The following is a 26,274-nucleotide window of genomic DNA, read 5'->3' as shown; positions in this document are numbered from 1 at the left end:
ATGAGCATGGTGATACTTTTCCTCAGACTGACGTGAAACCCATATGTATCATGACATGTTTATATGGTCAAACTATATGATGTCGGTGGTTAAGGGAGCGCGGGCCATGTGTTGGGTACCTATGATAAAAAAACATATCTCTCAACATGGACAAAAGGTCCGAGCATTTGATACGTCGGCGCTGAGGTGCCGTAGCCCCGTCGAGAAAGATTAGCATCTTGGCGGCCATTTCTCCATGAGGGAGCAATGGGGGGAATAAGATGAAAAATGTCCTTTTCCCGCTTTCACAATTCCGCCTGTTCCGGAGCGGCGTCTCTGGGCAGCTCCAGTCTTTGCTCGCGCTACGAGAGATCAACCTCACATGCGCCAAGCACTTGTGGTAAACATTGCTCGGCCAACCTTGTCATGAGAGCTGTGTTTAAGGATCGCCATTTGTGACCGACCTCCTCTGAGAGGAAGCGACTGTTTCTGTTTCCGCTTCTGTCTAGCAATGTGATAATGACGGCGATATGGTAGGCCGCCAAGATGGCCCGTGTCCGACTTTAGAGACAATGGTGTTGCAGACCACCTAGGGTGATTGGCTCGTGTCAGATATGGGCCTCCATGGTCGGAGGTTTCGCTTGTCCACCAGGACCAAGCATGGAAGCCAGAGTGGTGTAAGTCTGCGCCGGGTGGTCATTATGGAAAGTGACGCTGTGAGACAGAGAGAAAGCCTGCTGGAATTGTGATTTTACTGCCTGCCCAGCGCATTCTGGTGCCCGTGGCCATGCATTGATACAAAGTCCAGTCTAATTGTCGTATGTATATGGGTGACAATTGATTGTCCCACTTGCCTCTTCGGTTGTAACCGCTTGCCTGGACCTTGTCGTGCCCCCTACTCCCCTCCTTTCCACAAGACGTATTTTATCCGGGAAGAATCCATGGAGATAGGCTGCATCTCGATCGTTACTATGGAAGTCGCAGCTTGGCCTTCGTGATCCTCACAGTTCCTACGCGGGCGCGGAGAAATGTGGTGGTTGAGAGTAGCCACAGCGACTAAGCCGGAAAAGGTGCTGGTCAAGCGCGGTGAGTGGCCAATGCAAGGAAGGTGTGGGCACGATGTTACCTCTAGCCGACTTGTGCCTGTGCGTCTTTTCCCTTGTTGAGAGAGATGGGAGAGTTTTGCGGCGATTGATGGAGCAAAGCCAATGGCAGCTGCTGCCAGGAGACCATTCCATTGGTCAAACGGCCAGCTCAGAGCTGCTAAGAGATGGAGATCTCAGACCCGGGTTGTGGGTGCCGGGGCTACAGACATTTACCTCCTACCTAATCAAACCGAGGTCAGTGGCCGCACCTGCCCAGACAAAGCCAAGCCCAGGCCAAATCCGATCGTTACCTTCCCTCCCAAAAAGCAACCTACCCAAGGCTTTTCGGTCTCTGTTCCCTTCCCGTCGTTTAAAATCTAACGCACTTGCCCTTGACCCGTCGCGTTTGTCTTCTTCTCTTCCTTCTGTGCCACCTTCTCACATTCTGCATAAACAACGACATAAAAAGGTCTATCCACCTCTTGTCATTTTGCGAAAGCATCAAGAACCGGCATCGCACATCATTGTTCCACTTATCGCGCCGTCTTGTTTTTATCATCACTCACATCACTTCCAAAAACACTCGATTTTACACACAAACTCAAAACATCATTCAAGATGCGTTCATCCTTTGCTATCCTCGTCATGGCCGTCTCGGCCGTCTCGGCTCAGTCTGTCAAGACCTACAAGGACTCTCTCGATATGACCATTGATCCCAACACTGTCGAGCTCGCCACCAGATGTACGTGACGAGAACTATCCACTACAAATTCGGTATATACTAACTTGCTGCAGCCGGTTGGTGCGGAGCCCAGCAAAACACTTGTGATACTCTCTGCAAGGATGACACCATTAAGAACAACTGTAACGATGTATGCTCGGCTCAGCGCAGCCTCCAACTGTCACAGAAACTAACAAGCCATTGCAGGATACCCTCAACTGGGAATGCACATGCTCCTCTAATAGCTCGGCTCCCGGTCTACAGTACTACACCCAGACCATGCCTACATTCATCTGTGAAAACCTCTTTGCGCAATGCATTTCGCAAACCAACACTCAAAAGGGAAGCGATGAATGCGAGTCCAAGATCGAGTCCAAGTGCGCCAAGCAGAACCCTCCTAAGAACCTTGCTAGCGACGACGACGGCGATGACGATACCAGCTCCAGTGCCACCGACACTGCTACTGCCTCGGCCACTCAGACTTCGTCGGACGCTAGTGGCACCGCAGAGGCTGTGTCCACAACAACTTCTGATGCCTTTGCTGCCCCTACCATGGCGCCAGCAGGCAAGGGTGCCGCCGCCGCTGTTGCTCTCGGCATGTTGGCATACCTCGTCTAAGTGTTTTCGGGGCTGAAGCGTGGGGTGCTGCGATCAGCAGTGCCACGACACCATCCCGGCACCCCACCGCCACGTGCCGTACCTTGCCGGTGGGTGTCGTGTCGGGGTTGCTCAGCAGCTTATTTTCACTTCTACTGCCCATTTTATTACACAGTACACCTTTTCGACATGCAACGCGATACCTTTTGATGAGTAAAGACCCGATGATGCAAGCTTTGGTAAAGCTTGGATGAGGTAATGACACGCTTCGGCGTAAAGATAGGCGGATTGGAGAATCAGGGATCGACCTGCAATTGAGTGACGGCCTTGTACGGCCTTTCAGGGGATGAGAGAAAGGCAACATCAATGGCGGTGGTTATTTGTTTGTGCGTTACCATCCAATTCAATCATAGCAAGAGGCGAAATGGAGTAGGGATACTTTGATATTGAACAAACAATGAAGAAACTTCTTTTCTGCAAAACTAGCTTCCCCCCTTGATGATTTGGTCTGCTACAATTGTGTCCAGTCAACAAACAATACTTTTAGCATTGTTCATGGTTGTTTGAAGAGTTACAATGAATATGTGTTTGATATATTGACTTGTTCAAGGAACATGTCATTTGAACAAATTAACAAATAATTGCCGGTTGACATATTGACTTGTTTATTTAAGACCATCAGGAGGGATACTGAACAATATCGAAACGGTGTATATATAGAGATACCTACCAGTCTTTGCTAATCTCTCAACGTCCAGAATTATTCAGTTTTAGGATACATCCAGTACTTGCAACATTTCGACTAACACACAAAAACAACAGAGCAGGCTCTCGTTGATTGAGTACCATCATCGATACCATACTCAGGAACATCCTCAAAACAATTCACCATGAATAACCCACCCAACAGTACCGAACAACCGATCATGGAGCAGAAAGGCAAGGAGACTGCCCAAGACCAAGGGCCCAAGATTAACAAGATGGAGCAGGACAACTATACGCGCCCCCCTCGCGTTAGCTTTGGTATTGAGCTAGAGTTTCTCGTGGCTCGCAACACCCAACGCACTCCCGACATGGACAAAGATGTGCCAGATCTCGCACCAGCTACGTATAGTTGGGGTGATGAAGCCGTCAAGAAATTGCTGCGGGACAACGGGTTCACTGTCAGTGGTGGCTTCACCGCTCATAGCTCAGCTGACCAGCTATGGGTGGTTACACGAGACGGCAGTGTATCCGAAAACAACTGCCGTAGGGACGCTTACAGTACTCGTTGGGATTCCGTGGAGATCTCCAGTCCGCCATTGTATTCCTCTGAAGAGGCATATAACCTCATCTCGGCGGTTGTTCGAGTGCTGACTACCAATCTACGAGTCAGGGTAAACACCACCTGCGGCTTCCACGTTCACGTTGGCAATGGACCTCATCAGCTCGATTTGCGTGCGTTGAGGAACTACGCCGCGCTTCTCTGGGCATCGGAACCAGTCCTTTCGACGCTCCATTGCCCTACACGGAGCTTCACTTACTGGTCAAAGTCCATCCGACGTCGGCACTGTATCAACTTCGTCAAGGGCCTAACTGCCAACGAGGCACATCGTCAGATAATGATCCAGGAGCCGCGAATGGTGCCTCGCTTTATCTCAAGGGCGAGGAAGTTTGGAGAAAGTCCCGCTGCCTCTCACACGGCTTTGCGTCAACACCTCCGGATAGACGACGATAATCCATTGACGCTAAAGCTGACCTATGACGACGACGAATCTGATTGGGAAAACACATACAGCAACCCTTTCGAGCGGCCCAAGAGACCCAAAGGACCACGACACGAGGAACTGGAAATGGAAGGTCCACAAGTGAGATTATGTTCAGAAGAACGAGCTGCGCTGCTTGACGACGAATCCACCCGTCGCGAGCTACCTCCTCAAATCGCCTTTCCAGTCTCGGAAATCATGAGATCTGGTGTATCGCCTGGTCTTGTTCTATTGTTGGACAACAATCGAGCAAAGAAGAAGCCCATCTCCCATCGGGAGGTCAATACCCTCCCACAGAACAGATGGAAAATCGATTCGGTCCACCTAAGCAATAACGGAGATCCTGTTGACCTTGACGCCTTTGATGCTAACACGAAACTTGCGTGGAAAGGAGTCGCAGAGTTCTTGGCTTGCGATATCGGTGCGCACCAGCTTGCATACCTGCTGACTGACTCCACGGAGGGCCTGAGCAACGGTAAAGGCCACACTAGCAACTGGATCGGGCAGCTCCCAGGTGAAATGTCAGCTCATCAGTGCGAGCGGTCGAGTAACCCGACTATCGAGTGCCGTCTCGCTGCTGGCACTCTTGATGCGGAGTGGATTGTCACCTGGGCCAAGGTCCAGTGTCGTCTGCTCGAGTGGGCTCGAGACGCGGATCCCGCGCAGTTAATGAATGTCATTGGTAAGTTATCTCGTGATGATCATTCCGATGAATGTACTTACGATGTCCTAGACTTCCTGAGGGATATTGGCATGTACACAGAACTCAAGTGTTGCCAGGAGCGTCTTCGCAGATGCGAGGAAGCTTGGTACGAGTGCATGTCGATGAAGCCACTTCCTCCTGACTACAACACAGGGCCGCCAGTTCGTCTTGAGCCAAGTCTGTCTTTCCGTATAGATGTTGAATGAGGGGCAGCATAGTAGGAGGAGGACTTCTGGGGTTCCAATTAAGCTGTCAGCTTAGGGTGGGAAGAGGACGACAAGTGTCGTCCCAGCACAGTTGCTGGTTATAGTAGACCAAGGGATCGTTTAACACGGAATACCAAGTAGAATATTGGTTCAATTGACTTTTCTCTTATTTCTTATTCCTTATCTCGTTTGCAATCTTGAAATGCGTTCTCAAAACGTATTCTCATTTGTTAATCCGCTGCATCCCAGTGATGATGTCGGTATAAGTATATCGACTGGTGACGACTTTTGACTGCCACGAATTGTGGCAATCCAATGCATAGAGAAATATGTGAATCATCAAAAAACTTAATTATGTTTTCAAATGACTTTCGTTGAAGTATGCATGTTGAACAAATTCACCAAATTCACTTACTTACTTACTTACCCTGCATCAACAGTCAAGATCGCCGTCATTTGAAGGCGCAAACACACCGCCAGTCACAACATCTCACCGTACATCCAATTCCGAAACAATAGTATAAAGTTTGAAGACACAGAGTCAGGCCTTTTCGAGCGTGGCTCATTGGACATTATGCACAGCAATGACGGGGGCGTGAAGCCCAGGCTGTTACGAGTGGCGTAACGAGTCAGCCATTTCATCTCAGTCTCACGTGCACTTTATAGAGTTACTCGGTATTCGAATGCTAAGATGTATAGCATATGGGGGTATAAGTTGATGGGTTTATCTGGTAGTGATAAATACGTTCTACCGCTGCAACGTTGTCGAATGGCTTTATGACGACCATGAATTCACATATGTATTGGAAGAGCTGATATGACACGCGGACGAAAAGTGTAACCCCACTCGGCGATAACACTTCAATATCATCAACTTAAAGTGACCGCAATGGGTGTATCGTGATCAACATCCTATGGCGAATTTCGGATAAAGACGGCCAGATCACCTTGACGGGTTTGTACCTGGTTCATAATGAAGGGTATATCAGTATAGCCGGAAGCCGGCAAAGAACAACAATCTTGAAACACCAGAATTGGTGTGGGTGAGAACCAATTAGACGTGCGGCCTTGGGCAAGCTGTCAGCGGCTGCATGAGTATAGTTTATGCTCAATAAGCTTTCTAATCAGAAAACTGGTGTTTTCAAGGAGGAGCAAACATAAACACAGGAACAGGAAGGTGATATAGTGGCAGTGTAGTAATAGTGACCCGTAGCTATGCCACGTTTCATGCGACCATCTTTTGTAGCCCTAGGCCGTAATACAGGAACAGGCCGAGGAACGACAGCCAGCCAACGGATCCCCTTTGACCAAGATGCGGCCTGATTTTGAGGCCCCCTACTCCCCCTAGTCCTGGAAGGTGTTTGCAGCACAAAGAACAGAACAAAACCGAACCTCAACCACAGTCCTGGAATGTGAAATGACAAGACAGGACAATCGGCATCGTCCCATGCTGCTGCATACGATCTGCTGGCACCGCACGCGGCTTGCATATGGATTTCGAGTAAATGATTTGTCGAAAGACCCTTGTTCTATCACAACAACCGGTTGGTTCCTTTTCGTTTTTCTTTCATGCCTCGTGAAGTTCAAAGAGCCGCATCATTGCCTAAAGGGAGGAGCCTAGAAAGTAGAAAACTCAGTCAAGCTGGACCGTGCAGTCGTAAAGTAGAGTCCACATTGGCAAATTTCACAGTGGATATCATGTCCGTCGTGTGTCTCTATCGGATTGGATCATGGCATGGATAACTGAATGCGAGTCAGCTTGGAGTGCATTAGTTATTATTAAGAGATGAAATCCAAACTCCACCGAATGCGCAGTGGTAAGACTCTTTTTGCAGATTGAGAACTAGTTGTGGGGGAGTTGATTATTGAACGTTGTATTTCTTGTGTACTTGCATTACCGCTTGGTTGCAGTATCGATTCAAGGTCTTGATTTGGCCACCGTGAATAAAATATTGGTGGAGAATTGGTCAAAGGGAGTATTTCAATCCGGTCCGATACCGAACCTTGTATGCAAAATCTGTATCTACTCGTGTTGCACAAAATATTCGTTAGGTCTTTCGAGAAGCAAATTTTATAAAGCACCTAGGAAGAATCTCTAATAAACACATTCTTTAAAAAGTCGCTTAGCGATCGATCATCCCACGAAAGGGATGATGCCTGTATCCAGTCCCTGCCTCACTAGCTTAGCTTGCCGCAGCCTCAGAAGCCGTTCAGATTGTCAAACCAAGCCAAGGCCAGCCACAGTTCATCAGGATCCAACTAGGTAGAATGAGTGCTTTCTTGCGAACCTTATGCACGGAGTGAGTAAACGGGTCCTGCGGCTCTTCTCGGACGTTGAATACACGAGTCATGCAACTCACTGTTGCATCAAATAGCAGGAAAGTAGAGTGAGAAGGAGACGAGAGCAGTGGATATCTTGTATCCTGTTGGGTTTTGTCATGCTCACAACAGGGACTGAAGGGTCTTGTCACATGCAGGCGATGGCGTTGATGGAAAAATAAAGAGGCCGCAATTGGAGGAAGATATGCTGACAGCTCATGCTAGATGAGAAATGGGAGACTGTGTTAGTTAGTAGAGGGTCGAGGGATCATCGTACATTGCATTAGTAAAAACCGAACAGAAAACGGTCCCTTGTTTAGACCATGCTCAATGCATGTCAATGTGGAGTAAATTCAATGTTTGAAACAGCGGGGGAGGAGAAACGCATATAGAGTGGGTTCTTAATGATGCTGTTTGGTGTTGTCGACTGTCCCTTGACTGATATGGACATGTAGTAACATCGCTTGTGAGGACCCTAGGCAATGCAGCATGCTCGGCGTAGGCATCGTGGTATTGAGTATAGCTTGCCAGCCTGCTTCGCTTTACTATGTTTCATTGCGCTATTTCCTCAGTGGGAGATGTGATAGGTAGTCAATGAAACCTGGCACATCACTGTCAATGCCCGGTCATATTTTATATTCATCCGCATATCGAGTTGGACGGATACAGAGATTGCCGAGATAGCATGTCTCCGAGGTGTCATTCAAAATCTTGATGTGAATTAGAACACTGTAGCTGATATCAATTCCGCTTCTCGACTATAATGTAAGCTTGAAGATCTCGTTGCTTATGAGGACCTACATGTTTCTTACACAAGTCTTCAGGATGATGGACAACCTGTTTCCACCCCATCCATTCCCCGAGTTGCTCTGATGTTCGAGCGTAATTAAACTTACTGTCACGGGCTCTCAGCCTTGTCCCGCACGTGCACCACCTCGAGAAGCGAGAGAAATATCGGAGTGATACTGATTGAGCTACTGCTGCAAGTCATGTCACCCCCTTAGTGTGAATCATCGCTATGCCAGATGTGGATGGTTTGGCCAATGGTACAGAGTACACACGGACTTGATCGGGACAAAGTTCTTGGAGCCCGATCTATAGTCACAGTATTCGTTAGAGGGCAAGATCAAGACAAACGATGTATCGAACCAGACCAACCAGCGGCCGACCCTGGACATGGCTCTCTTTGTTCATTCTACCCCTCGCAGAGTCCGTTACGCCATGGTGCCATAGTTAAGAAGGCGCGTGCCTTGCAGTAGAAGCGCGATCAAGTACGAGAAGGCTGGGCGTGGCTGGCACTTCAGCCCATTTCAGTTGAGGTGTGCCCTTCTGTCGATTGAGAGCCTTGGTTCAGCATCCTTCCACCTTTTTTTGGATGAGCCTGCAGGCTGACCACAACATGGAGAGCGCAGTAGACCGCCACGCTCAATGTTGCGGGAAGAGACAGACTCAACGCTGCTGAGGCCGGTGGAAGACTTGGGACTTCGGTAGGCCTTTGCTCTAATATTAGCCTGCTCTCTTGCACCCACTGAATCGCTGGTGAGTGTGCTCGAGCAGCGGGTCCCGTCTCGTCTCATCGCATCCACTGATAAAGAAGCGGTGTATCGTATATGAACTTGGTGGAGAGATGCTCACCAACAACTTTAAGAGCTGAGCTTGGGCCCCTGATCTTCCTTCTCCACATTCGGAATGAAAATGGACAAGGATCAACACTCATCGATATGTTTTGCCTTGGTTTTGCCAAGCATCTCACCTCTCTATATACCCTTTGATTGAGATTATGAAGCAGTAACGACGGGATACACGAATGAGGGCAGATGTTTGATCAATTGCTTGGTTCCTGGACCATCTTGTCCGAGCAGATATTCAAACCCATGAGAAGATCGATATCGCTTCGTCAAAGAGTGGAGAAGCAGCCAGACTCTCCAAGCCTGTGTTGCGGGAAACAGCGAAACCGATCAATTAAACAATTGGTCGGGTGATGAATCAAGTCCGCTGGAAGAGAGGATTGTAACTGAGACCGGCGCCCAGACAGAAGAGGTTTAGACGAAGAGGATCGCTCATGGAAGAGGGGAACAGCCAGAAGCTAGAGAGACTAACTGCAAGATTGGTCAGTGTGCCGTCCCGCTGATAGGCTCTTCCCGCCCGTTTATCATGGCCTCCCGGAGACCATGGCTCACTCGGGCAAAGTCAGTAAGCGCTTGGGCTTTCCCTTGTTTCTCTTTCCCTTGATTGTCTGTTCTTGAGAGAATCGCGATCGTAGTAAACCAGTCATTAAACTTCAAGACAAAATGCCATTGCTTCGAGATTGAGAACAAAACAGCCGAGCATTCATTGAATAAGTCATTGTTCAAGTGGCTAGTTAGTGGCATACCTTCTACTGTTGATTGAAACCGTCGCCCAACACGATATAGTGGTCTGTACCAGGAGCATTCTGTCACTAGTGGCGTGATCCGTCCAGGAACCAGGAACAAGCAACGTCGAATGGAATCTGTAGATTCGATTCTAGAAAAACCTCGCCAATAAACAACGAAAGAATCATATACTTAGTTGCCTCGTTCAAGATAGTTTCCCAAACTTGTATAGAAAAAGCCGAATGGCTACAGTATTCCCCGATGACCGCATCACGACATCGACCTTGCCATCATGACTTGACTTGAATGACATATGGGGTTCTGTTTCAAATATTAATTCACAGCTCCACAGTGGCCGATAGTTTCTCTGTAGCTTGACCCCGCGACAACCGAAACGACGAGGTGAAGAGTCTCAGCCTCAAAACCTACTAGCTAGCATTGTCTCGTTGATCAACTCTGAAATGTGTACCAGCTGTTGAACTCCCTAGACCGATACGTGGCCTGTAGTGAGGGATAAATTCAACCGACAAACTCTATGAGGCGGGCTAAAGAGGCTGAAGGTTGGCTTATTTTTGGAAACCTTCCACTGTGGTGTCGAAAGGGCGAAGATGATAGGCAGGCAGTCCTCCCTGTCTACCTAATAGGCAAGTTCATACCGGCTATATTGTCACCCAAGGAAAAAAAGGTGATCAAAGTTCTAAGCTTGTTAGAATGGTCGATGTGGTGTTGTCATACCTCCGCTCGGTACATCGGATGCTGAGCTTGCTTAACTGACGTTTGCCTCTGTGCTAGTGAATTGAAGCAACAATAGAACTGTGGTTGAAGGCTAATCTATGCAGTCAAATGACATACATCCATGTGCAACAAGGTGACAACGGGTCTCTGATGACTGCCCACACAGAAAAAGCAAACGCATTGTAGAATCAGAGAACAGGCCAAGAAACTGCTCAGCCAGAAGCAATGCCTGGCCCTGTCGAACTGTCGCGCTCTATGCTTTGTCAAGTTATCAAGTCCCGAAAATGGGAGATACCTCCACAAAAGGTGATTGTCTGATGCTCCCTTAACGTCACGAATAAATTGAATATTTGCATGAGCTTGCCAAGCCTGACAAACGATCGAATCCGTGTTAGCGAGTCGCTCGGACACTCGCGGTGCCGTATGCACAAACTAGGTTGTCCACAGGAACATGAACATGGGCAAATAGCCGGCCCGGCCCAGATGTTTCGGTTCAACTGTCCTGTCATGACAGACCAAAGCATATGGGATTCCACAGTACGACAACAGAAATTCCGCAGATGTGCTGTGGCCAAATGGCGCCATGATTCAGCACATGGCCTTAGGATAAGAGCGTACGTATCCGCAAGTTGTTCTATCCGAGGCAATTTCCCGTATTCGTCCAGTGAACGAAGACTGTGGAGAGCTGTCGAGTCTGAATACATAGTAACACCATGATGGTGCGTTTCATTCTAGACCGCATTATCGACAACAATGGATACGTGGTATAGTGAGACACAATCGCTTCACGATGGCAGGACAAAAACAAAGACTGAGGTAATCCCCACGCATTCCAGACTAGGACACGTTTTGAGACCATGTTATCAACCTTGTCAGTTGGCCTTTGCTCCCTTGCAGCCATCTCCGCCTCATTACGCCAAGAGCGACGAAGTTATTAGTCGAGTGCCAATCTGTGAGATGCGAGTGTGACGTGCCGACCACGCCGGGCTAGGAAATAACCGAGGGGCCCGAACCGTCAACTGTCTTTGGAGGTTTTATGTATGCTCTTGGAAAGTTATGGTATATTCTTGTTTGTAATGAGTTGTACTCTGTCTGTAAGGCATCCCTAATATGATATGCGCGTATCTGCCTCCCTTGACATATGATAAGCGTCAGTTCAGCTGCATGTCTTAGACCCTTCATGGGGCCAGGCTAAACCCGTGTTTTTAGACGAGAAAGGGGAAAAGGCGGACAGTTTAATATGCGAGGGGTCTGTGAAGAGGAGGTGAGACTGTGAATCTGGGGGATCCTGGCTAGAACTTTGCTCGATTTGTGGATGAGTTGATAATATCGGTCAGAGTTTGGGATTGTCTTGAAAGGGATGAGACAGGAAGAAATGAAGGAAGCATTTCGCGATGGGTAGGAATTTGGAGGTAGAAGGAGTTTCTTCTCCAGATGCGATGCTCTTTCTAGATCGAGATCGGGTAGGAAGGCAAGGAACAACTAAGAGAAAGCCGATGCACAACTGCCTGCCAGATAACACTACACTTGACACCATCTACATACTTGCCAGTAATAACACCCTGTAAGACTGACAAGAAGGTAATAAAGTAAATATAAGGCTATAGAAACAATTTGCAACGCATGAATCAGTAAATATCAAGATACAAGGCTCAACTTGACTGAATGATCACTGTCACTATCACCAACCTTGGACGTCTCTAAGGATGCCACGTTCAAAGAGTTAGTGCATCTTAGCGGCTGAAGTGACCCACTGAAATCCATCGTGCACAAGCACTAGAGTCCATTAAGGCCCTGTTCGCCCGTTCTCTCTGGGACCTGCCGTGGCGTTCAGAGGAGGCCCCACTGCACTGCATCGCACTAGAAAATGTGGCTCTAAAACGTTCAGGGGTTTCGTTCCACTGACTGGACTGAACTGATGGATGGATGGGACAGGAAAGAAAAAAAAAAGAGCGAGTGAGACGCAAGGCACGAGTCGAGGATTGGTTGTGCGGGAATTGTTCCAGTTTCACTCTTTTTCTCAGGCGCACATCGAATATCGATTTATACTGGCTGCAGACTTTGATCTCCCTGCTTTAGGTTACTTTGTACTGGATGTATGTATGGATCTTGAGTTAGTACTAAGGTATGCGTTGTCTTTGGACTCTTTGAGACGAGACTGCAGATGCAATGCAGGGCATCTTCGAGCCCTGTACCTGTTCGAAAAAGAAAACAATCAGAAGAAAAAGAAATACCATGTACCCACAGGCGGAACCTGTAGTCGAATCCTGCCCTGCATCTGTTCTGTTCTTGGTTGTCGTGCTCTTGGCAGGTCGGTTCCTGGTGGCTTCCTAAACAGGGGTTTCCTGTATCAGCAGCTCACCTTCACTTGACCTACACCCATTTGCTCTTTGCCCACCACCAAGTTCGCTCCACTCCACTCCTTCCTCGCGCCTCTCCTGTCTCTCACCATCTCGTCTGTCCTGCTCTTTCTTAGTAGGTACTAAAATTGACAGCAAAACATGCAGTAACGACCATTAAGTGACCCATCTTAGTAATTCGTTAGCACTGCACGCTGACCGTGATGATCCATGACGCCACCTGCTACTGCTTCACACCCTTTCCTACCCCATTGAAACCCCCAGTCTCTATATAGCTTCAATCGGCCCCCCATCCTCATCCCACAGCTGGCTCCTTGACCTTCGTCCATACACAGGGCCATTGAGTTCCCTGGTCGATATATGCTCACCTAAATTCCTTCACTTTATTTGATCCGACTTTTGACGTCCTTGTCAACGTCGAAAACTCGAGGTTGACTTACACTGACTCGATTCGTCCTGATCCTAGTCGAGTCAAATCTTTCCGACCGACCCTGTCACTCACCGAGTTTGAATCTGAGTAGTGACTTGACTGTTAGTTTGCCTTGCCTTACCCTCCGCACCACATCTTTCTTTATCTTCATTAAGAATATACTCTTCGCATGAATGAGATGCAATGGTTGTCACATTAAGTGTGACCCCCAACGTCTAATATCACCGAACCCCAACTTCAACTATAGGATACCTCGACTAGATTCTAACCATATCTTTAGTTGCTTTACCGCTTGAAGCGTTTCTTCTAGAGTTTAAACACTTGCTCATCTTCGCTTCTCTTTGCACCTTTTCGCCAGCAAATAGTGCTTTCAGCCAATACTCACTTGCGTCTTCAACGCTTCATATATAGACACAGTATGGAAATTTCACTATGAAGGACTCCCAAATCCAAGTCATCATCGTCGTCCTCGCGACTGTGGTTCCTGTCACTGCAATTACTGCAGTTGGATGGTTTCTATGGCGCCGTAGCCGCCAACGCCGCAGATTTCTCTTCATGAAAAGAGGCATCACGCCTATCAATGACGAGGAAATTGAATCGTGGAAGAGGGATAGGAGCCACGAGAAGACCCAGATCATCGAAGCCGCCAACCGGGAGGCCAGAGACCAGGAACAACAACAACAACAACAACAACAACAAGAACACGAGTATCTGCAAAGACAAAAGAGCACCTCATTCAGCTCCATTCGCAAACCTCCAAGCGTTATTGTCTACGATCGTCCCCATCCTCGAGTTTCCGAAGAACTCTCCCCTCGATCAATTCATTACAAGCACAGTATCGATATACCTTCGACGCCAGTCCTTGCCCGCGCCCCCAACTCACGCCCAGGTCTTACTGATGAGGCTGTCCAAGGCGAAGATGCTTTCATCTCACCCATGAAGCGTCAACCCTCGCGATTGGCGAAACTCCCTCCTTCATCTCGCCATAGTCGAACTCGCAGCAGCCGCAGCAGTACTATGAGCGCGGTTTCGCCCCAAGATCCTTGGCATGGTCACTATCCCGATGCGTTCAACGGCACTCGCAGCTCCAGCGAATACCTGCCTCGGACACACCAATCACTGGATATCAGACGACAGCAGCCACGAATGCATTTCATGTCCAACACGAGTCGTCTTTCATTTGACGAAGAGGTTTACCTGGGAGGCCTTTCACCACGACCGCTTGTTCGCCAATCAGAGATTGGCAGAGCTATCGGTTGAGTTCGGATGTTCCATCTGTATCTGAATTATATAACCGAACAACCCAAAAAGCAAAACCAGACGTTTCTGCCATCTCATCAAACAGGCAAGCGAATGGAACATGCTTACCCCCGTACCTTACCATCCCAAACCGTATGGAGAAATCGTTTCCGTGACGGCTTGTTTCAAACCCCGTCATGACCCCGGTCCCAACGAGAGATGGCGGGGCCATAATCGTCTTGACCCATTTCTAGAAAGACTTATCGGTCCACAGACTGGAAATGTTGGCCATTACTGTCCTTGCTTCACTGTGCTTTGCAAGGCGATGGTCATGGAGGATAAAACGGGTCTTCGGCATTAACACTGAGATATTGTCTCATTTCGTTACTGACCAAGAGGTCTGGAGATACGATTCTCGACGTAACTCTATCATCTCACCGCACTCCGACATTCTTTTCAACAATACCCATTAATCCACTCTCTTCATTTTGTTTTTCGTTTCTCACTCCTCTTACAAAGAGGCAGTATCGCGATGAGCCTCGGCCGAGTCCGCCTCATTTTACTCCCTTGATGGAGCATGGTTTTTATATCCTAGCCCACGCCGGCTGGAATACGGAAGATCTTTTTGTATTTTGATGATGGATATACCCCGGACTTTCCTTTACTTTCTTTTTTACTTAAATGCTTTTATGATTAAGCAAGCGAGCGGTATGAATGGAACAGAATAGTGTCCGTTTCATGCAATGAGATGCCATGATACCGAACCGAGCGACATGAGAGGAATTCTGTCAGAAGTTGGGGGTTAGGAACCTGACAGATGTTGTCTTTTGGCCGAGTATGATGAGTTGCCAATTGACTACCCTACCTAGCAGTATTGCTAGATGCATAGATATATACAACAATAAAACTGAACAAGATTGATTGATACACATTTCATCTATATATCCTTGTGACTACCTAGAATTGGCACATGGGCGACAGGCGATGTGACTTTGTATTGTAGTCTCTGTTGTTCAATCAGGGCTATCCACTCATATAATAAGATACTGTACTTTGCTCTTAACAAGTCAATTGATGGTGTCCAGAGATATTTGTTTATTCTCATTATTTGTAATTTCTCATCTCACAACAAACTTGTCCCACAATGAAACCACTTAACGCGTTTCTAGCCACTTGCAGCGGGGCATCGCGTCTCGACAAGCCACATCTCGCGCGTTCACTAAACTTGCAACTCACCTCACTTCATTTCACCTACTACCAACGACCAATTAACACCATCAAATACAACCCAACAACTGAGCAGGAAGCTGTCATCAGACCAACACTTATCGGCTTTTACAAGAGGAAGCAGTTATCTAACTTTGATACCTGCCTTACCTACCTATCTTTCTCATTTTCGACTTGGATCCTTTTGGTTGAAAGGGGTAAGAGTTGGCAGACCAAGTGGTTGCTGTTTTGGATTTGTTCTCTTTCATCAAATCTGAGGACAGGATAGGACGACTTAATCCTTCGACACGCTCCAAACCGACCAGAAAAATATATTTCGGGTGCGGCCAACTCTCAGGACTATCTTATCTAGTAAACATATCGGCCATCACTATTCACAATGCCGCCGCGCAAATCCAGCTCGCGCAAAAGCGACACTTCTACCGCACGATTTGTCCCAATGGATGATGTGTCACCACTGGAACCAAGCCCGGCACCAGCAGCGGCATCCACACAAGCCGATGCCTCTGCACCAGCCCCAGCACCCATAAGTGCTGAGACTATTACTGCCGAGGGTGAAGCTGGGTCCTCACCTGTACAGACCACAGAAAAGAAGGATAAAGACAAGGATAAGGAGAATAAGGAGCACATTACTATCGAGGTAGGTCAAATGAGCGGAGAAGCACTTCTTAACCAGATGGAAGCACATAGACACAGTAGCTGACCTGATGAACAGGACTTGACCCTTCCAAAGTCTATAATAACCCGCTTATCCAAGGGCGTGTTGCCCCCAAACACACAGATCCAGGCCAATGCTATCATGGCCCTTAGCCAAAGCACCACTGTCTTTATCAACTACCTAGCCTCCCAGTATGTCTCTCCTAACAGGATCTCTCTTCTTATGAAGGCCCCGTCACTGACTGAAATCCCCAGCGCCAACGAGAACACTGTGAATGCTGGCAAAAAGACTATTTCCCCTGCAGATGTTTTCAAGGCCCTGGAGGAGACCGAGTTTGCTTTCCTTCGCGAACCCCTCGAAGCTGAGTTTGCCAGTATGTCCATCTCCTGGCCTTCTCCTTTCTTACAAAAGGCAGTCTATATACTGTTTAAAAGTGAATCAAGACTGCTAATATGGTACCAAGAATTCAACGCCATCCAAACAGAGAAGCGCACATCCTACCGCCAAAAAGTCCGCGCCAAAAAGTCAGACGGCGCAGACACCGACATGCCTGACACGTCTCACATTGAGACTGACGCAGACACGACTATTGCTTCGACAGGCCCGCTGGCAAAGCGCCCCCGCGTTGAGCCCGGTAACGCTGACGCCGAAGAGGACGCTGTGACTGAAGATGAAGTTGAGATCCCCGAAGATTCTGACGACGATGAGGTGGAAGACGAGGAAGAGGAAGAGGGTGAAGCAGAAGCTAGTGGTGACGACCCCCAAGATGCCCTTGAGGTCAAGGAAGGAAAGGATGAAAGAGACGAGGCTTTGGATGGGGACGAGAGCGATTAAAAATTTACAGTGCAGAGTCAAACTTTCTCCTGGACGACTAGTTGAGACTAATAGATAACGGTATCGTACCGTACATAATTCACATATCGTTAACTGACGTTATTATATACTTCTCACTAGCCCTTCGAGTATCGTAACTATAGGCGACCTTGACAGTTCGCTGTCCGGACGCCTGTCGCATTCCAAGCTTGCATATTAACTGTCGTGCTACGCACCTAAATAACCCCCCTCTCGAGCATTCCTTACTCGCTGCCCTCTCACGAGACAAACCCAGCCGTAGTGAACGTACCGATACAAACATCCCGACGGGTGTCACTATGCTGCCGCCTCGATACTGGACGACAACATCCCCAACAGCCCGATTCGCTGGGTCGGGTCAAGACATGCTGTCATGATGTCTGTACAACACCATGTAAACACGGATGACACGTCGAGTTTGTCCCACGGCGCAGACGTGAGTCGATGTAGGAACCAGGCAGGGAGCGAACGAATTGTTGATAAGAATCTCACCAGCAATGATACTATGTTTTTTACTTCATCCACTTATATAGTGTCGATCGCACCCGCGAAAAGACATGCGTGACACGCATTTGTTGTAGAACGCGCATGAAAAGAACCAGGATAAATCAAAGTGACCTTGAACTTGTAGAAATGAACTAGTGTCAATCATCTGCGCGTGAGAAACAACAGACGAGCCATTTCCTCAATCAATATTAAACGCTTCCAGGGCGAGACTGACAGCCAGGGAGCGTTACAATGAGACGAAAGCGGATCTCGATAGTGATGAAATATTCAAAACGAATTGAAGAGTGACGTGGTATCAAAATGAAAGCCTAGTAGATATATGCCTCGCCAGCACAAACAACAGCCTGCAACGCACAAGCAAGTCGTCATCAAAACTACACTCGCGAAGCCACAAGAAAAACCAACCAATAGCTTGCCCAAAGAGAAGATATATCGAACCAAATCCAATGCCTCCCAACTAGCCATCACCGGCTTGCAACAAGAAATAACATGGTATGTTGTGGTTCGCACATGTACTCAACCAAATCAACCCAGAGTAAAGTCAAACCCACAAGCAAAGACAGGTAACAGAAAAAAAAGAAGAAGAAAAAGGCAAGCAGCGATTCCATAACCCTACCCGTGCGACTCCTCTATCCCGGCGAGTCCAAATACTATAAGCAATTCTTGAAGCCAAATAGGCCTATTAAGATGCACATAGCCTCCCCACCGACATATATGCTTGGGTGTTCAAGGAAGAGTTCATACCAGCGAAGAGAGCAGTCTTGAAGACCAAAATATATGGAAACACAAAGACAATGGGAGAAGAAGAAAAGAAGAATACCACATGAGCAGCTCGAATCTTGGAATGAGAGCAAAAGTAAATGTAGAAGGTCGTTCCGTCATTTCATATCACCGCAAGGGTTTCTTATTGAGGCTGCTGCCCAGGAGTCCACCATTGCTGGGCTGGTGAATGCTGACCAGACCAACCCTGAGATACCGAAGGCGCTCCGGCGCCTCCTTGAGGCATGTATTGCCGAGGAGTCTGATCCGTGGGGTACATGCTTTGTCCCGCACCATACTGCATACCAGCCATGCCGGGGAACTGCATACTCTGCATCTGGCCAGAGCTGGACTGACGAAGATGTGAAGAGGGTGACTGTGAGGGATGAGGGGCTTGGGACTGAGCTGTGTAGCTGCCATAGCTGTGTTGAGGCGCCTGAGGAGTCTGTGGCCACATTTGACCTGATTGGTAGTTGTAGCCGGGCGTTCCTTGTGACATGGAGCCCGTGGAACCTGGAAGTGTTGGCCTGATGTTTGACTGTGTTGGTGAGTGAGCCATACCTCTCATCGGCGCCTGAGTAAGACTGCTCTGCGCGCTGATAGACTGTGAGTAAGGCGCGGTGGTCATCATCATCTGAGGGCTCTGTGTGGATACCAATCCAGGCTGCTGTGACATGGCCGTGGCCGTGGTATGGGGTGAGTGTGACGGTCGGCTGGTTGCAGTATTGGAATTATCGGCCGGGGCCACAGGCTGCTGGGCCAGATTGGAAGGAGGCTGCTCGTGTGGGCGTCGCCAAATGCCCTGGAGATAGTCGTTGCGCATATCCCGCTGCTGGTTAACTGACCTGCTGAAATCTGCGGCATGATGGGCTTGGGCATTGAGCTCTCCGAGGGGCGAAGGGCGAGTCTGGTCTTGGTAAGCAGGGCCGGTGATCTCCTGACGAGGTCCGCCTTTGAGGATTCCCGAGTAATCGCGCGGCCGGGAGTCGCTGAGGTCTGATCCTAGTGTCAATCCGGGCATTCTTGTCGTAGTTCCGGGTGGTGGTCCGATCATACCTGGTTGAACAAGGTGCGGCTGCGGGGGGCCGGGGAACGGTCCTGGGTTGTTGCTATACACAATCTCTGGATGAGGTCCAGCCAGCAAGACGTTGTTCTGCTGCGCCTCAGCCGCCTCTCTTGCCTTTGTAGCACCGGGGCGCTTTTCGCCAGCTAGGTCAGCCTCGGTAAAGCCTTGTTTTCGAGCCTTGGTTTCCCAATAGTCATCGCGAACTCTTCGACCGTTGACAATCACGCGGCTTCCAAATTGTCGAAACATTGACCTGGCGGTAACAATGGCAATTTGCCTGGAACGGTACGAGAAAGGAAGGATTTCTTGCGCAACCAAATCGTCCTTTTCTGCCTGGCTGGCAATAATCTTGAATAGTGACCTGTTCTTGTTAAACAAAAGATACGAGTCTCGGTAGCCTAGAACCCTGGCACACTCGGTGGCAAGCATGAACAGTTTATCTCCTCTGTTGGGAACGAGGAAGGTTCGACACTTGTATTCTCGACCTCCGTTCAGCGTGCCATTCTGCTGGACTTTCTTCTCCCCAAACTCGTCAATCTCGCGAGGCAGATATTCATCGCCGGATGCGTTGAGCTGATCGGTTGTATGATCTCGCACAGTTGGCAGCGCCTTCAGAGTCGACTTTGTTGGAGTGGTCTTGGGTGGCATTTGTGTCTGCACTGGTGTATAGGCAGGGCTGGCTTGTGGCAATGCCGAGCCTTGAGATTGAGGAGTCTGGGGCGGAGGAATGGCCTGAGGGAGGGTCGAGGCTACAGCCTGCCCAGGAGCCTCGGAAATGCTCCCCGAAGATCGTTTGTTCATTGGTTTGGCTCGTTTCCGGAGTGGCTTTGTATCACCTGTGATAATGATAATGGTTAGCACTTTCCCCTTATACTAACTTTTTCTTTTTAGCAGACGCTGTGACGAAAATCGAGGCAAAAAAAATTAAAAAAAAAAAAAAATTGCAAAATAATGGTTCCGGTCTAGAAAGGGAAAAAAATGCAAATGATTGCGCTGTCTGGCACGAAGTAGCCGGATGTCGCAGAAAGCACAGCGACATCAAACTACTTGTCCGCCGACATACCATCATCACCCGGCTGTAGCACGTCGTAAAGTACAGGAGAATGGCTGCGCTTGAGTGAGCGTTGTGGTTGATGTGAAAGACCTATAACTTTACAACATCTGTTAGCATGTTGAACCATGGGGTAAACGAAAATATGGTTGTGAAAGGTGGCGCAAGCGCATATCCCGGAGGAGGGACGCGAGCGGCGTAGTGCGGGGCAAATGTATTCATCATTGAGTTTGCGCGCGACAATATTTGGGTTTGCGCATGCTGACGATATGGCAGAGTTGCAGATGAATAGTCTAAGAGGTGATACGACGGCGGGGAGAATGATATGGAGTTATTGAACTTACTAGGTGAGCTGAGGGCGGCGGGGTTGATTGTCGCATTATCAGCGCCGGTTTGCTGGGCGGAGTACATGGCAAAGCTACCAAGCCAGCGGGGGACAGGGAGAGTTGCGACCACGGGAAGGTGATAGCGACGTGTCCTGAGATGTTTGGGCTGGAGACCTCAAGGGTTGGAGAAGATGCAGAAGGAGGGCAACGCCAGTCGCACGTGGTTGGCAGCCAGAGGGAGGCGCGTCGTGAATGGCGAATTGTCAATTATATGGTGAACCAAAGCGGGAAACCTGCCTGGGCTTGTGATGCGAGACTTGGCCAGCCAGGCCTTGGCTCGGAGTCAAGCGCAGGCCGTGATATGGACTCCAGCCGGAAGATGACCCAGACCGAGACAAGACCGTTGCAATCCAGACAAAGTGCGCGGTAGCGGCGGGATGGGCGTGCGGCGAAAGGTGAATAAGAACAAAGCAAGAAGCAAGATAGAATAAGACAAAATAGCGAAAGACAAGAAGAAGAACCAAGTGCTAAAATCAAGCGAACCAAAGAGGGAAAAAATCAAGACATTGAGAAGGGAAAAAAGGTGCGCTGGGTTTACCTTGGTCGGGTGATGGAGCTGTATGCGTAGACGCGGATCGCGTTGTGCAACGGCTGCGATAACGACGTCAAAAGAGGCTCACGAACAAAGCGCAGCTATCAATCAGCGCAGAGCGCGCAAGTGAGACAAAAGAGCGTTCGCGTAACAAACAATACTCGACAAAGTCGTCGAATACTCGAGTATACGCGTTGATTGATAGCAGGATGGTTAAACGATGCTATGCGATGCGATGCGATGCGACGGAGCGGGTGTGTGCGTGTGTGATGGCGGAAAGCCGATGGTGGATGGAGGGTTAATGATGGACGATGGAGATGGAGATGGAGATGGGGATGGGGATAGATGGTATGGTGGCAGGCAGGTGGGAGGGGACGGGACTGCGTGCTGAATCTAAATGGTGTGCACGAGGGGAGCAGGCTAAGCTAGTGCACGCAGCTAAAAGGCAGCTAGCTACAGGTAGGTAGGCACCTTCCTTAGGTGCAGTAGTAACTGGGAAATCTGGGAATCAGTCAGTCCAGTCGCACCTGCTTGTAAGTGGCGACGTTGGGACCGGGAAGCTAGGAGAAAAAAACACTCTTGGAGGGGTAAGAGCAAGCTGGGATGGACAGGGAAGGATCCAATCAAGTAAGCCTGAAATGGTTCAAGAAGCAGAAGAGTCCACAAAATGATACCAGGGATCTCAGGATCAAAGAGTCAGAAAGAAACCCAACCTAATGCCCAAAAGAAGTGAAGAGAGAGGAGGAGGAAGAAGAAGAGGCGGCGGCACAGTGGGGGGAGGGGGTGCGTCAGCGGAAGGCGAGTGAGTGACTCTTTAACCCCAAAGAGTGAGTGAGATGAGTTGATGGTTTGCGATATGGATGATTGCGCGCCAGTAATAGTAACCTGTTTGCTTGCTTGCTTGTTCACACAATAGGTCCTTCATACACTGTACCAAGGTATGGTATGGTATGCAGTGCAGTATGAGATAATGCGACAGAGGAGGCGCCGCGCGTGGTTGTGGAGAAGAAACGAGGTTGAAGAAGCGAGCGTTCCGTCCAAAGCGGAGGCTATTTAGCGCCTAAGCTGTACCGTACCGAAACGTAGCGCAATTTGTGGTTCAACGTTAATGCGATACGATGCAATGCGATCGCTGCCTGTGATGTGATGGGAGGGATACGATATGATATGATAGTGTGTGCGCTCTTTGTAAGAGAGCAGCGCATGCGGGCTGTGGAATGGCCCAGTTGAATTGTTGAGTAAGATGTGTGATGAGGAGGAGGCAGCAACAAAGATTCGCAATCAACGATATGACATATGCGACTCGAGTGAGAGAGGATTTAGACAGGCAATAGTTGTTGATACTTGCTGTGCTCTATAGATGCTGTAAGAGACGCACCTGGTGCGCGCGCGTGTGGTGTATCGCTTGTAATTCAATATTCAAACCAAGAACGAACAGGCGCAGGGAAGACACAACTCTGCTGGTGCTTCTGTTTGCCGCTCAAGGTGGTGATGTGCAAGATGAGGGATAATAGTATGCCACATGCGACTGAGGGTGAAACGAAGCTGTTGGTCGTGTAATGAGCGACACAAGATACTGATGGTGCCGACGATGTTTAACGACCGTACTTCCAGTCTGAGCGAGGCGGTTGTTTGATAGACAGATAGATAGACAGATCAGATAGATGGATGGTTTATTGTAGGTGCGGATGGTCCCCGGCCTTGCTTGGTAGGATACGATGGTGGAGGAGAGGAGGATGAGGAGGAGGGAGTGGGACGTATGTGCGGTACAGTCCAGTAGAAGGCTGCTGGCATATCAAAGAAGATGGAGTGGAGGGAGAAGGGTTTACCGTTGGAAAGACGGCGCGATTGAGGGAGACGGATGACGAAGGATGGTTGGCTGAGATGGCGCAAGCCTGGGGGAGGGGGATGCGAGTGGGGAGTCAAGCCAAGGTGATGGACAAGAGCAAGGCTAAAAGAGCAGGGGAATGAGAACTGTGGTTGGCTCTAGGAGTAGATGGGCGTGTCTCTATATGTGGAAGAGTCAGACACAGTGAGCAAGAGGAGTCAACGAGGTCGAGGTCAAGGTCAAGGCGGAGTCAAGCTTTGTAAAGACAATGATGATGATGATGGTGATATTTTATTCAAAGGCGACAGGGAATGCGGCGAAGGCGGCACCGGCGGGTTAAGGGACAGCATGTAAAGACGACGTTTTCCAAGATAAGAAGTCGTTGATTAACATTGGTTATGTACGGTATTCAAAACAACATGGTCCAACTTCCTAGGATAGACGCATACATCAACGTCCGCATCATCAGCATCACTAGGCCCCTTCTTAGTTCAGCTTTGGCTATAACCCAGCAATTCTCTGACCAGTCTCTCGGGCGGTAAAATGTCATCGAGCAAGGTTATTGAGCGAGGTCCCAAAGAAAGCAAAACCCAAACCAGGAAATAGCATAACGGCTGAACCCCACGGTATGTATACTTAGTCCTGGTACTGTAGGCCAAAGTCCATGATTTAGTCTCGGATGTCAGTCTGCAACCAATGTCGAGAATGGGCATTGCGCTGGTATGTATTAGAAACATGCTGACGGTGGCTGTTTCGGTCTGATTATAGTAGCCTATATCATGGGCTAGATATAGGACAGAACTCTTCTCACTGCAACGGGAAGAAACTTGTTGCGTTTGTAAAATGCAAACCGTTTCTTGAAAGCCTGCAGATGGCATTCAAGTTGCGGTCCTTTGGGCATATTCCTCTGCGACAGATCCGTCCACTAAACCAAGCACCTAGTTTCGAGATGGACCCAAACCTGCGAATAAGACAGATCTAAAAACTTTAGTACGCCGGGGCTTGTCATTGATTGAGGCTGTTCCGAAACTGAACTCCACGTCAATTGTTTCCTGTCCCCAATCCCATGATGGGATAGGAAGGAATTCAACAATAGTGCCGTAGTCAAGTACTTGGATTGATATTGATAGTTAGGGTCGATGAAGAGCCTCGCTGCCTCTGACCCGCTACACCGGGTCTGATTGTTGCACCGTGCTGTGGCCTGTATGTATGTGTTCCATTCTCTGTGACTGGGGGGTGGAGGGCGTGCCGAACTGCGCAAGCGTCCTTTGTTACTTTCTTTTGTCCGGGGGTACAGAGTCCGTCGCAGTGCTAACTGCATGCAGATTCCATCACATTGCTAGCAGCTCTTCTTCAACGACATGAAACCATGTTGCTTTTGCTGCGCCGCAGAGCTTGGTCAATAATGAAGCATTTTCTTTCCGACAGTACAGTACATAACACCTGGGTTATGTTCAGCTTCTGGCTGCAAATTCGGGGCCATTATCGGTCCAAGTTGCGTCCCAGAGAATACCCATCCATGTACTGTTAAAAATGCAGTGAAAGTCGTCCAAGCTCGACTACTTTAGCTTCATTGTCGTCAATATGATTTGCATCGCTTGGTCAGGCCAGGGTCAGTGCGATCATCACAACGCTCACCGAAGTGTCAGTCCAAGTCTCGCACAAGAAACCCTTTAAATGCCGTGTTGTGTCTTATGTCTCACCTTTTTTGGCCCGTGATATGTGTCTCATATTGTGCGTTTACCAGCGTCTGACCCACATCGCATGTCTGTGAAGTGGTCTCACTTTAGCAACATCCAAAAACAGAACGCCATTGATTTAGTTGTTGCTTTCTTTTTTGTCAGTTCGAGCCCATCACATTTCCTCCATGAATGAATGTCTCTCTTCATGACGTGCATTACCCACCGCGACGCAGAACCCTGAACTTTTGGTTGGTATCGATTTGCGGAATATTTGTAGTGTAAGGTTCAGCAGAGCAGGTGATGGGAAACTGTCTATTGATTAAAACAGTAGTCGATGATTACGTAGCCTAGCTCTTCCCGAATGATGGATCGCAAAAGTGAATCAGAACCCCATAAAGAGTTGGGAGAAACACAATGATTTTAATAGAGAGAGAAAGGATAGAAGCGCTAAATTCGGTCAGCCACTTACAAGGAATCCACCTGTAATTAATCAACGTTGCGAATCGGGCTTCTTGTGTTTGGCTCAGCCGAGTCGATCAACCCGTAACCCCAGAACCATGGAATCAGCACGGACATGTTCCGCTAAACCGAGGAACCGACAATGTTCGTCATTACCGTTGCTTGTGGGTCCAACATGCGCTGTCGCGGAGAACATGTTGAAAGCAAGTCGTGTTCAGGGCCTGGCTTGAGATATCTATCCAACAACCGATATAACAAAGTAAATAGTCAGCAGCCGAAAGTACTAATGGATGATAGACAAAGAAGGATGGATGGAGGCTAGGAGGGGAGGTGCGGGAACGATCGCCCCCAAAACCCCAGACCACACCAATTCACATCCCAACCTGACCTACCAACCCTCGTTCATTATCCACCGCCGCCGTCTGGCCATCGCCTGCCCACCCGCCCACACACACTCACTCACTCACACTCACTCACTCACACTCACTCACTCACACGTTCCCGTTCTGTGGCTCTCCTCCATATCAGCATGTCAATTATAGAGAAATATCATTTCCAGCGAGAGACTCGAAAGGCCAAGGCTATCATTACCGCTACCAGTGCCAGTGCCAGGTTGCGTCTCTGCATACCAGAAAGTGACCCATGCCCACCATGCGAGTGTTCCAAATATATATATATAAATGCTCAAGGCCCAAGCCCCCGATCTTCGTGCCCCCCGGGCATGCTGTGAGTTCAACTTTCACCCCAGAGTCTCTGTCTCCGCCCTGGGTTGACTAATGTCGCAGGCGAGATAC

The 26,274-nt window shown here is 48.8% G+C and overlaps 5 protein-coding genes across 5 annotated transcripts; 4 read left to right on the top strand and 1 right to left on the bottom strand.

Annotated features, from left to right (window-relative positions):
- Positions 1 to 1,682: 1,682 nt before the first annotated feature.
- Positions 1,683 to 2,403, top strand: EDB82DRAFT_472084 (uncharacterized protein; the record flags this gene model as incomplete). Its single annotated transcript, XM_025729439.1, has 3 exons — positions 1,683 to 1,806; positions 1,860 to 1,936; positions 1,993 to 2,403. The coding sequence occupies 3 exons, from the start codon at positions 1,683 to 1,685 to the stop codon at positions 2,401 to 2,403; spliced, it is 612 nt and encodes a 203-aa protein (XP_025588664.1).
- A 575-nt stretch (positions 2,404 to 2,978) lies between these two features.
- EDB82DRAFT_81501 (putative amidoligase enzyme-domain-containing protein) lies at positions 2,979 to 5,276 on the top strand. The gene has a single exon (XM_025729440.2). It carries the CDS (start codon positions 3,273 to 3,275, stop codon positions 5,034 to 5,036), a length of 1,764 nt encoding a protein of 587 aa, XP_025588665.1. The 5' UTR covers positions 2,979 to 3,272; the 3' UTR covers positions 5,037 to 5,276.
- Positions 5,277 to 13,316: 8,040 nt separating this feature from the next.
- Positions 13,317 to 14,624, top strand: EDB82DRAFT_81402 (uncharacterized protein). The gene is made up of 2 exons (XM_025729441.2): positions 13,317 to 13,335; positions 13,515 to 14,624. Exon 2 carries the CDS (start codon positions 13,667 to 13,669, stop codon positions 14,492 to 14,494), a length of 828 nt encoding a protein of 275 aa, XP_025588666.2. The 5' UTR covers positions 13,317 to 13,335; positions 13,515 to 13,666; the 3' UTR covers positions 14,495 to 14,624.
- A 1,037-nt stretch (positions 14,625 to 15,661) lies between these two features.
- Positions 15,662 to 17,291, top strand: EDB82DRAFT_490017 (histone-fold-containing protein). Its single transcript, XM_025729442.2, has 4 exons — positions 15,662 to 16,340; positions 16,416 to 16,549; positions 16,613 to 16,731; positions 16,822 to 17,291. Exons 1-4 carry the CDS (start codon positions 16,080 to 16,082, stop codon positions 17,190 to 17,192), a joined length of 885 nt encoding a protein of 294 aa, XP_025588667.1. The 5' UTR covers positions 15,662 to 16,079; the 3' UTR covers positions 17,193 to 17,291.
- Positions 17,292 to 18,401: 1,110 nt separating this feature from the next.
- On the bottom strand, positions 18,402 to 21,367 carry EDB82DRAFT_81013 (chromatin remodelling complex Rsc7/Swp82 subunit-domain-containing protein). The gene is made up of 3 exons (XM_025729444.2): positions 20,938 to 21,367; positions 20,606 to 20,692; positions 18,402 to 20,378 (listed from the first exon to the last, which is right to left on the bottom strand). The coding sequence occupies exons 1-3, from the start codon at positions 21,002 to 21,004 to the stop codon at positions 18,622 to 18,624; spliced, it is 1,911 nt and encodes a 636-aa protein (XP_025588668.1). The 5' UTR covers positions 21,005 to 21,367; the 3' UTR covers positions 18,402 to 18,621.
- Positions 21,368 to 26,274: the final 4,907 nt, after the last annotated feature.

This window comes from Fusarium venenatum (assembly GCF_020744135.1).
Source record: "Fusarium venenatum strain MPI-CAGE-CH-0201 chromosome Unknown EDB82scaffold_1, whole genome shotgun sequence".
In the NCBI taxonomy this organism is placed as follows: Eukaryota; Fungi; Ascomycota; class Sordariomycetes; order Hypocreales; family Nectriaceae; genus Fusarium; species Fusarium venenatum.
This window is presented reverse-complemented; position numbering and strand designations above follow the sequence as displayed.

What these genes read in the sequence shown, in the direction of transcription:
- EDB82DRAFT_81013 (XM_025729444.2), bottom strand. Translation starts at nt 21,004, where the DNA reads ATGTACTCCGCCCAGCAAACCGGCGCTGATAATGCGACAATCAACCCC. An exon ending in CGCCGCCCTCAGCTCACCTA is followed by an intron (nt 20,693 to 20,937) that starts GTAAGTTCAATA and finishes GATGTTGTAAAG; the next exon opens with TTATAGGTCTTTCACATCAA. An exon ending in GCTACAGCCGGGTGATGATG is followed by an intron (nt 20,379 to 20,605) that starts GTATGTCGGCGG and finishes TCATTATCACAG; the next exon opens with GTGATACAAAGCCACTCCGG.
- EDB82DRAFT_490017 (XM_025729442.2), top strand. Translation starts at nt 16,080, where the DNA reads ATGCCGCCGCGCAAATCCAGCTCGCGCAAAAGCGACACTTCTACCGCA. An exon ending in AGGAGCACATTACTATCGAG is followed by an intron (nt 16,341 to 16,415) that starts GTAGGTCAAATG and finishes CCTGATGAACAG; the next exon opens with GACTTGACCCTTCCAAAGTC. An exon ending in CCTCGAAGCTGAGTTTGCCA is followed by an intron (nt 16,732 to 16,821) that starts GTATGTCCATCT and finishes TATGGTACCAAG; the next exon opens with AATTCAACGCCATCCAAACA.
- EDB82DRAFT_81402 (XM_025729441.2), top strand. Translation starts at nt 13,667, where the DNA reads ATGAAGGACTCCCAAATCCAAGTCATCATCGTCGTCCTCGCGACTGTG.
- EDB82DRAFT_81501 (XM_025729440.2), top strand. Translation starts at nt 3,273, where the DNA reads ATGAATAACCCACCCAACAGTACCGAACAACCGATCATGGAGCAGAAA.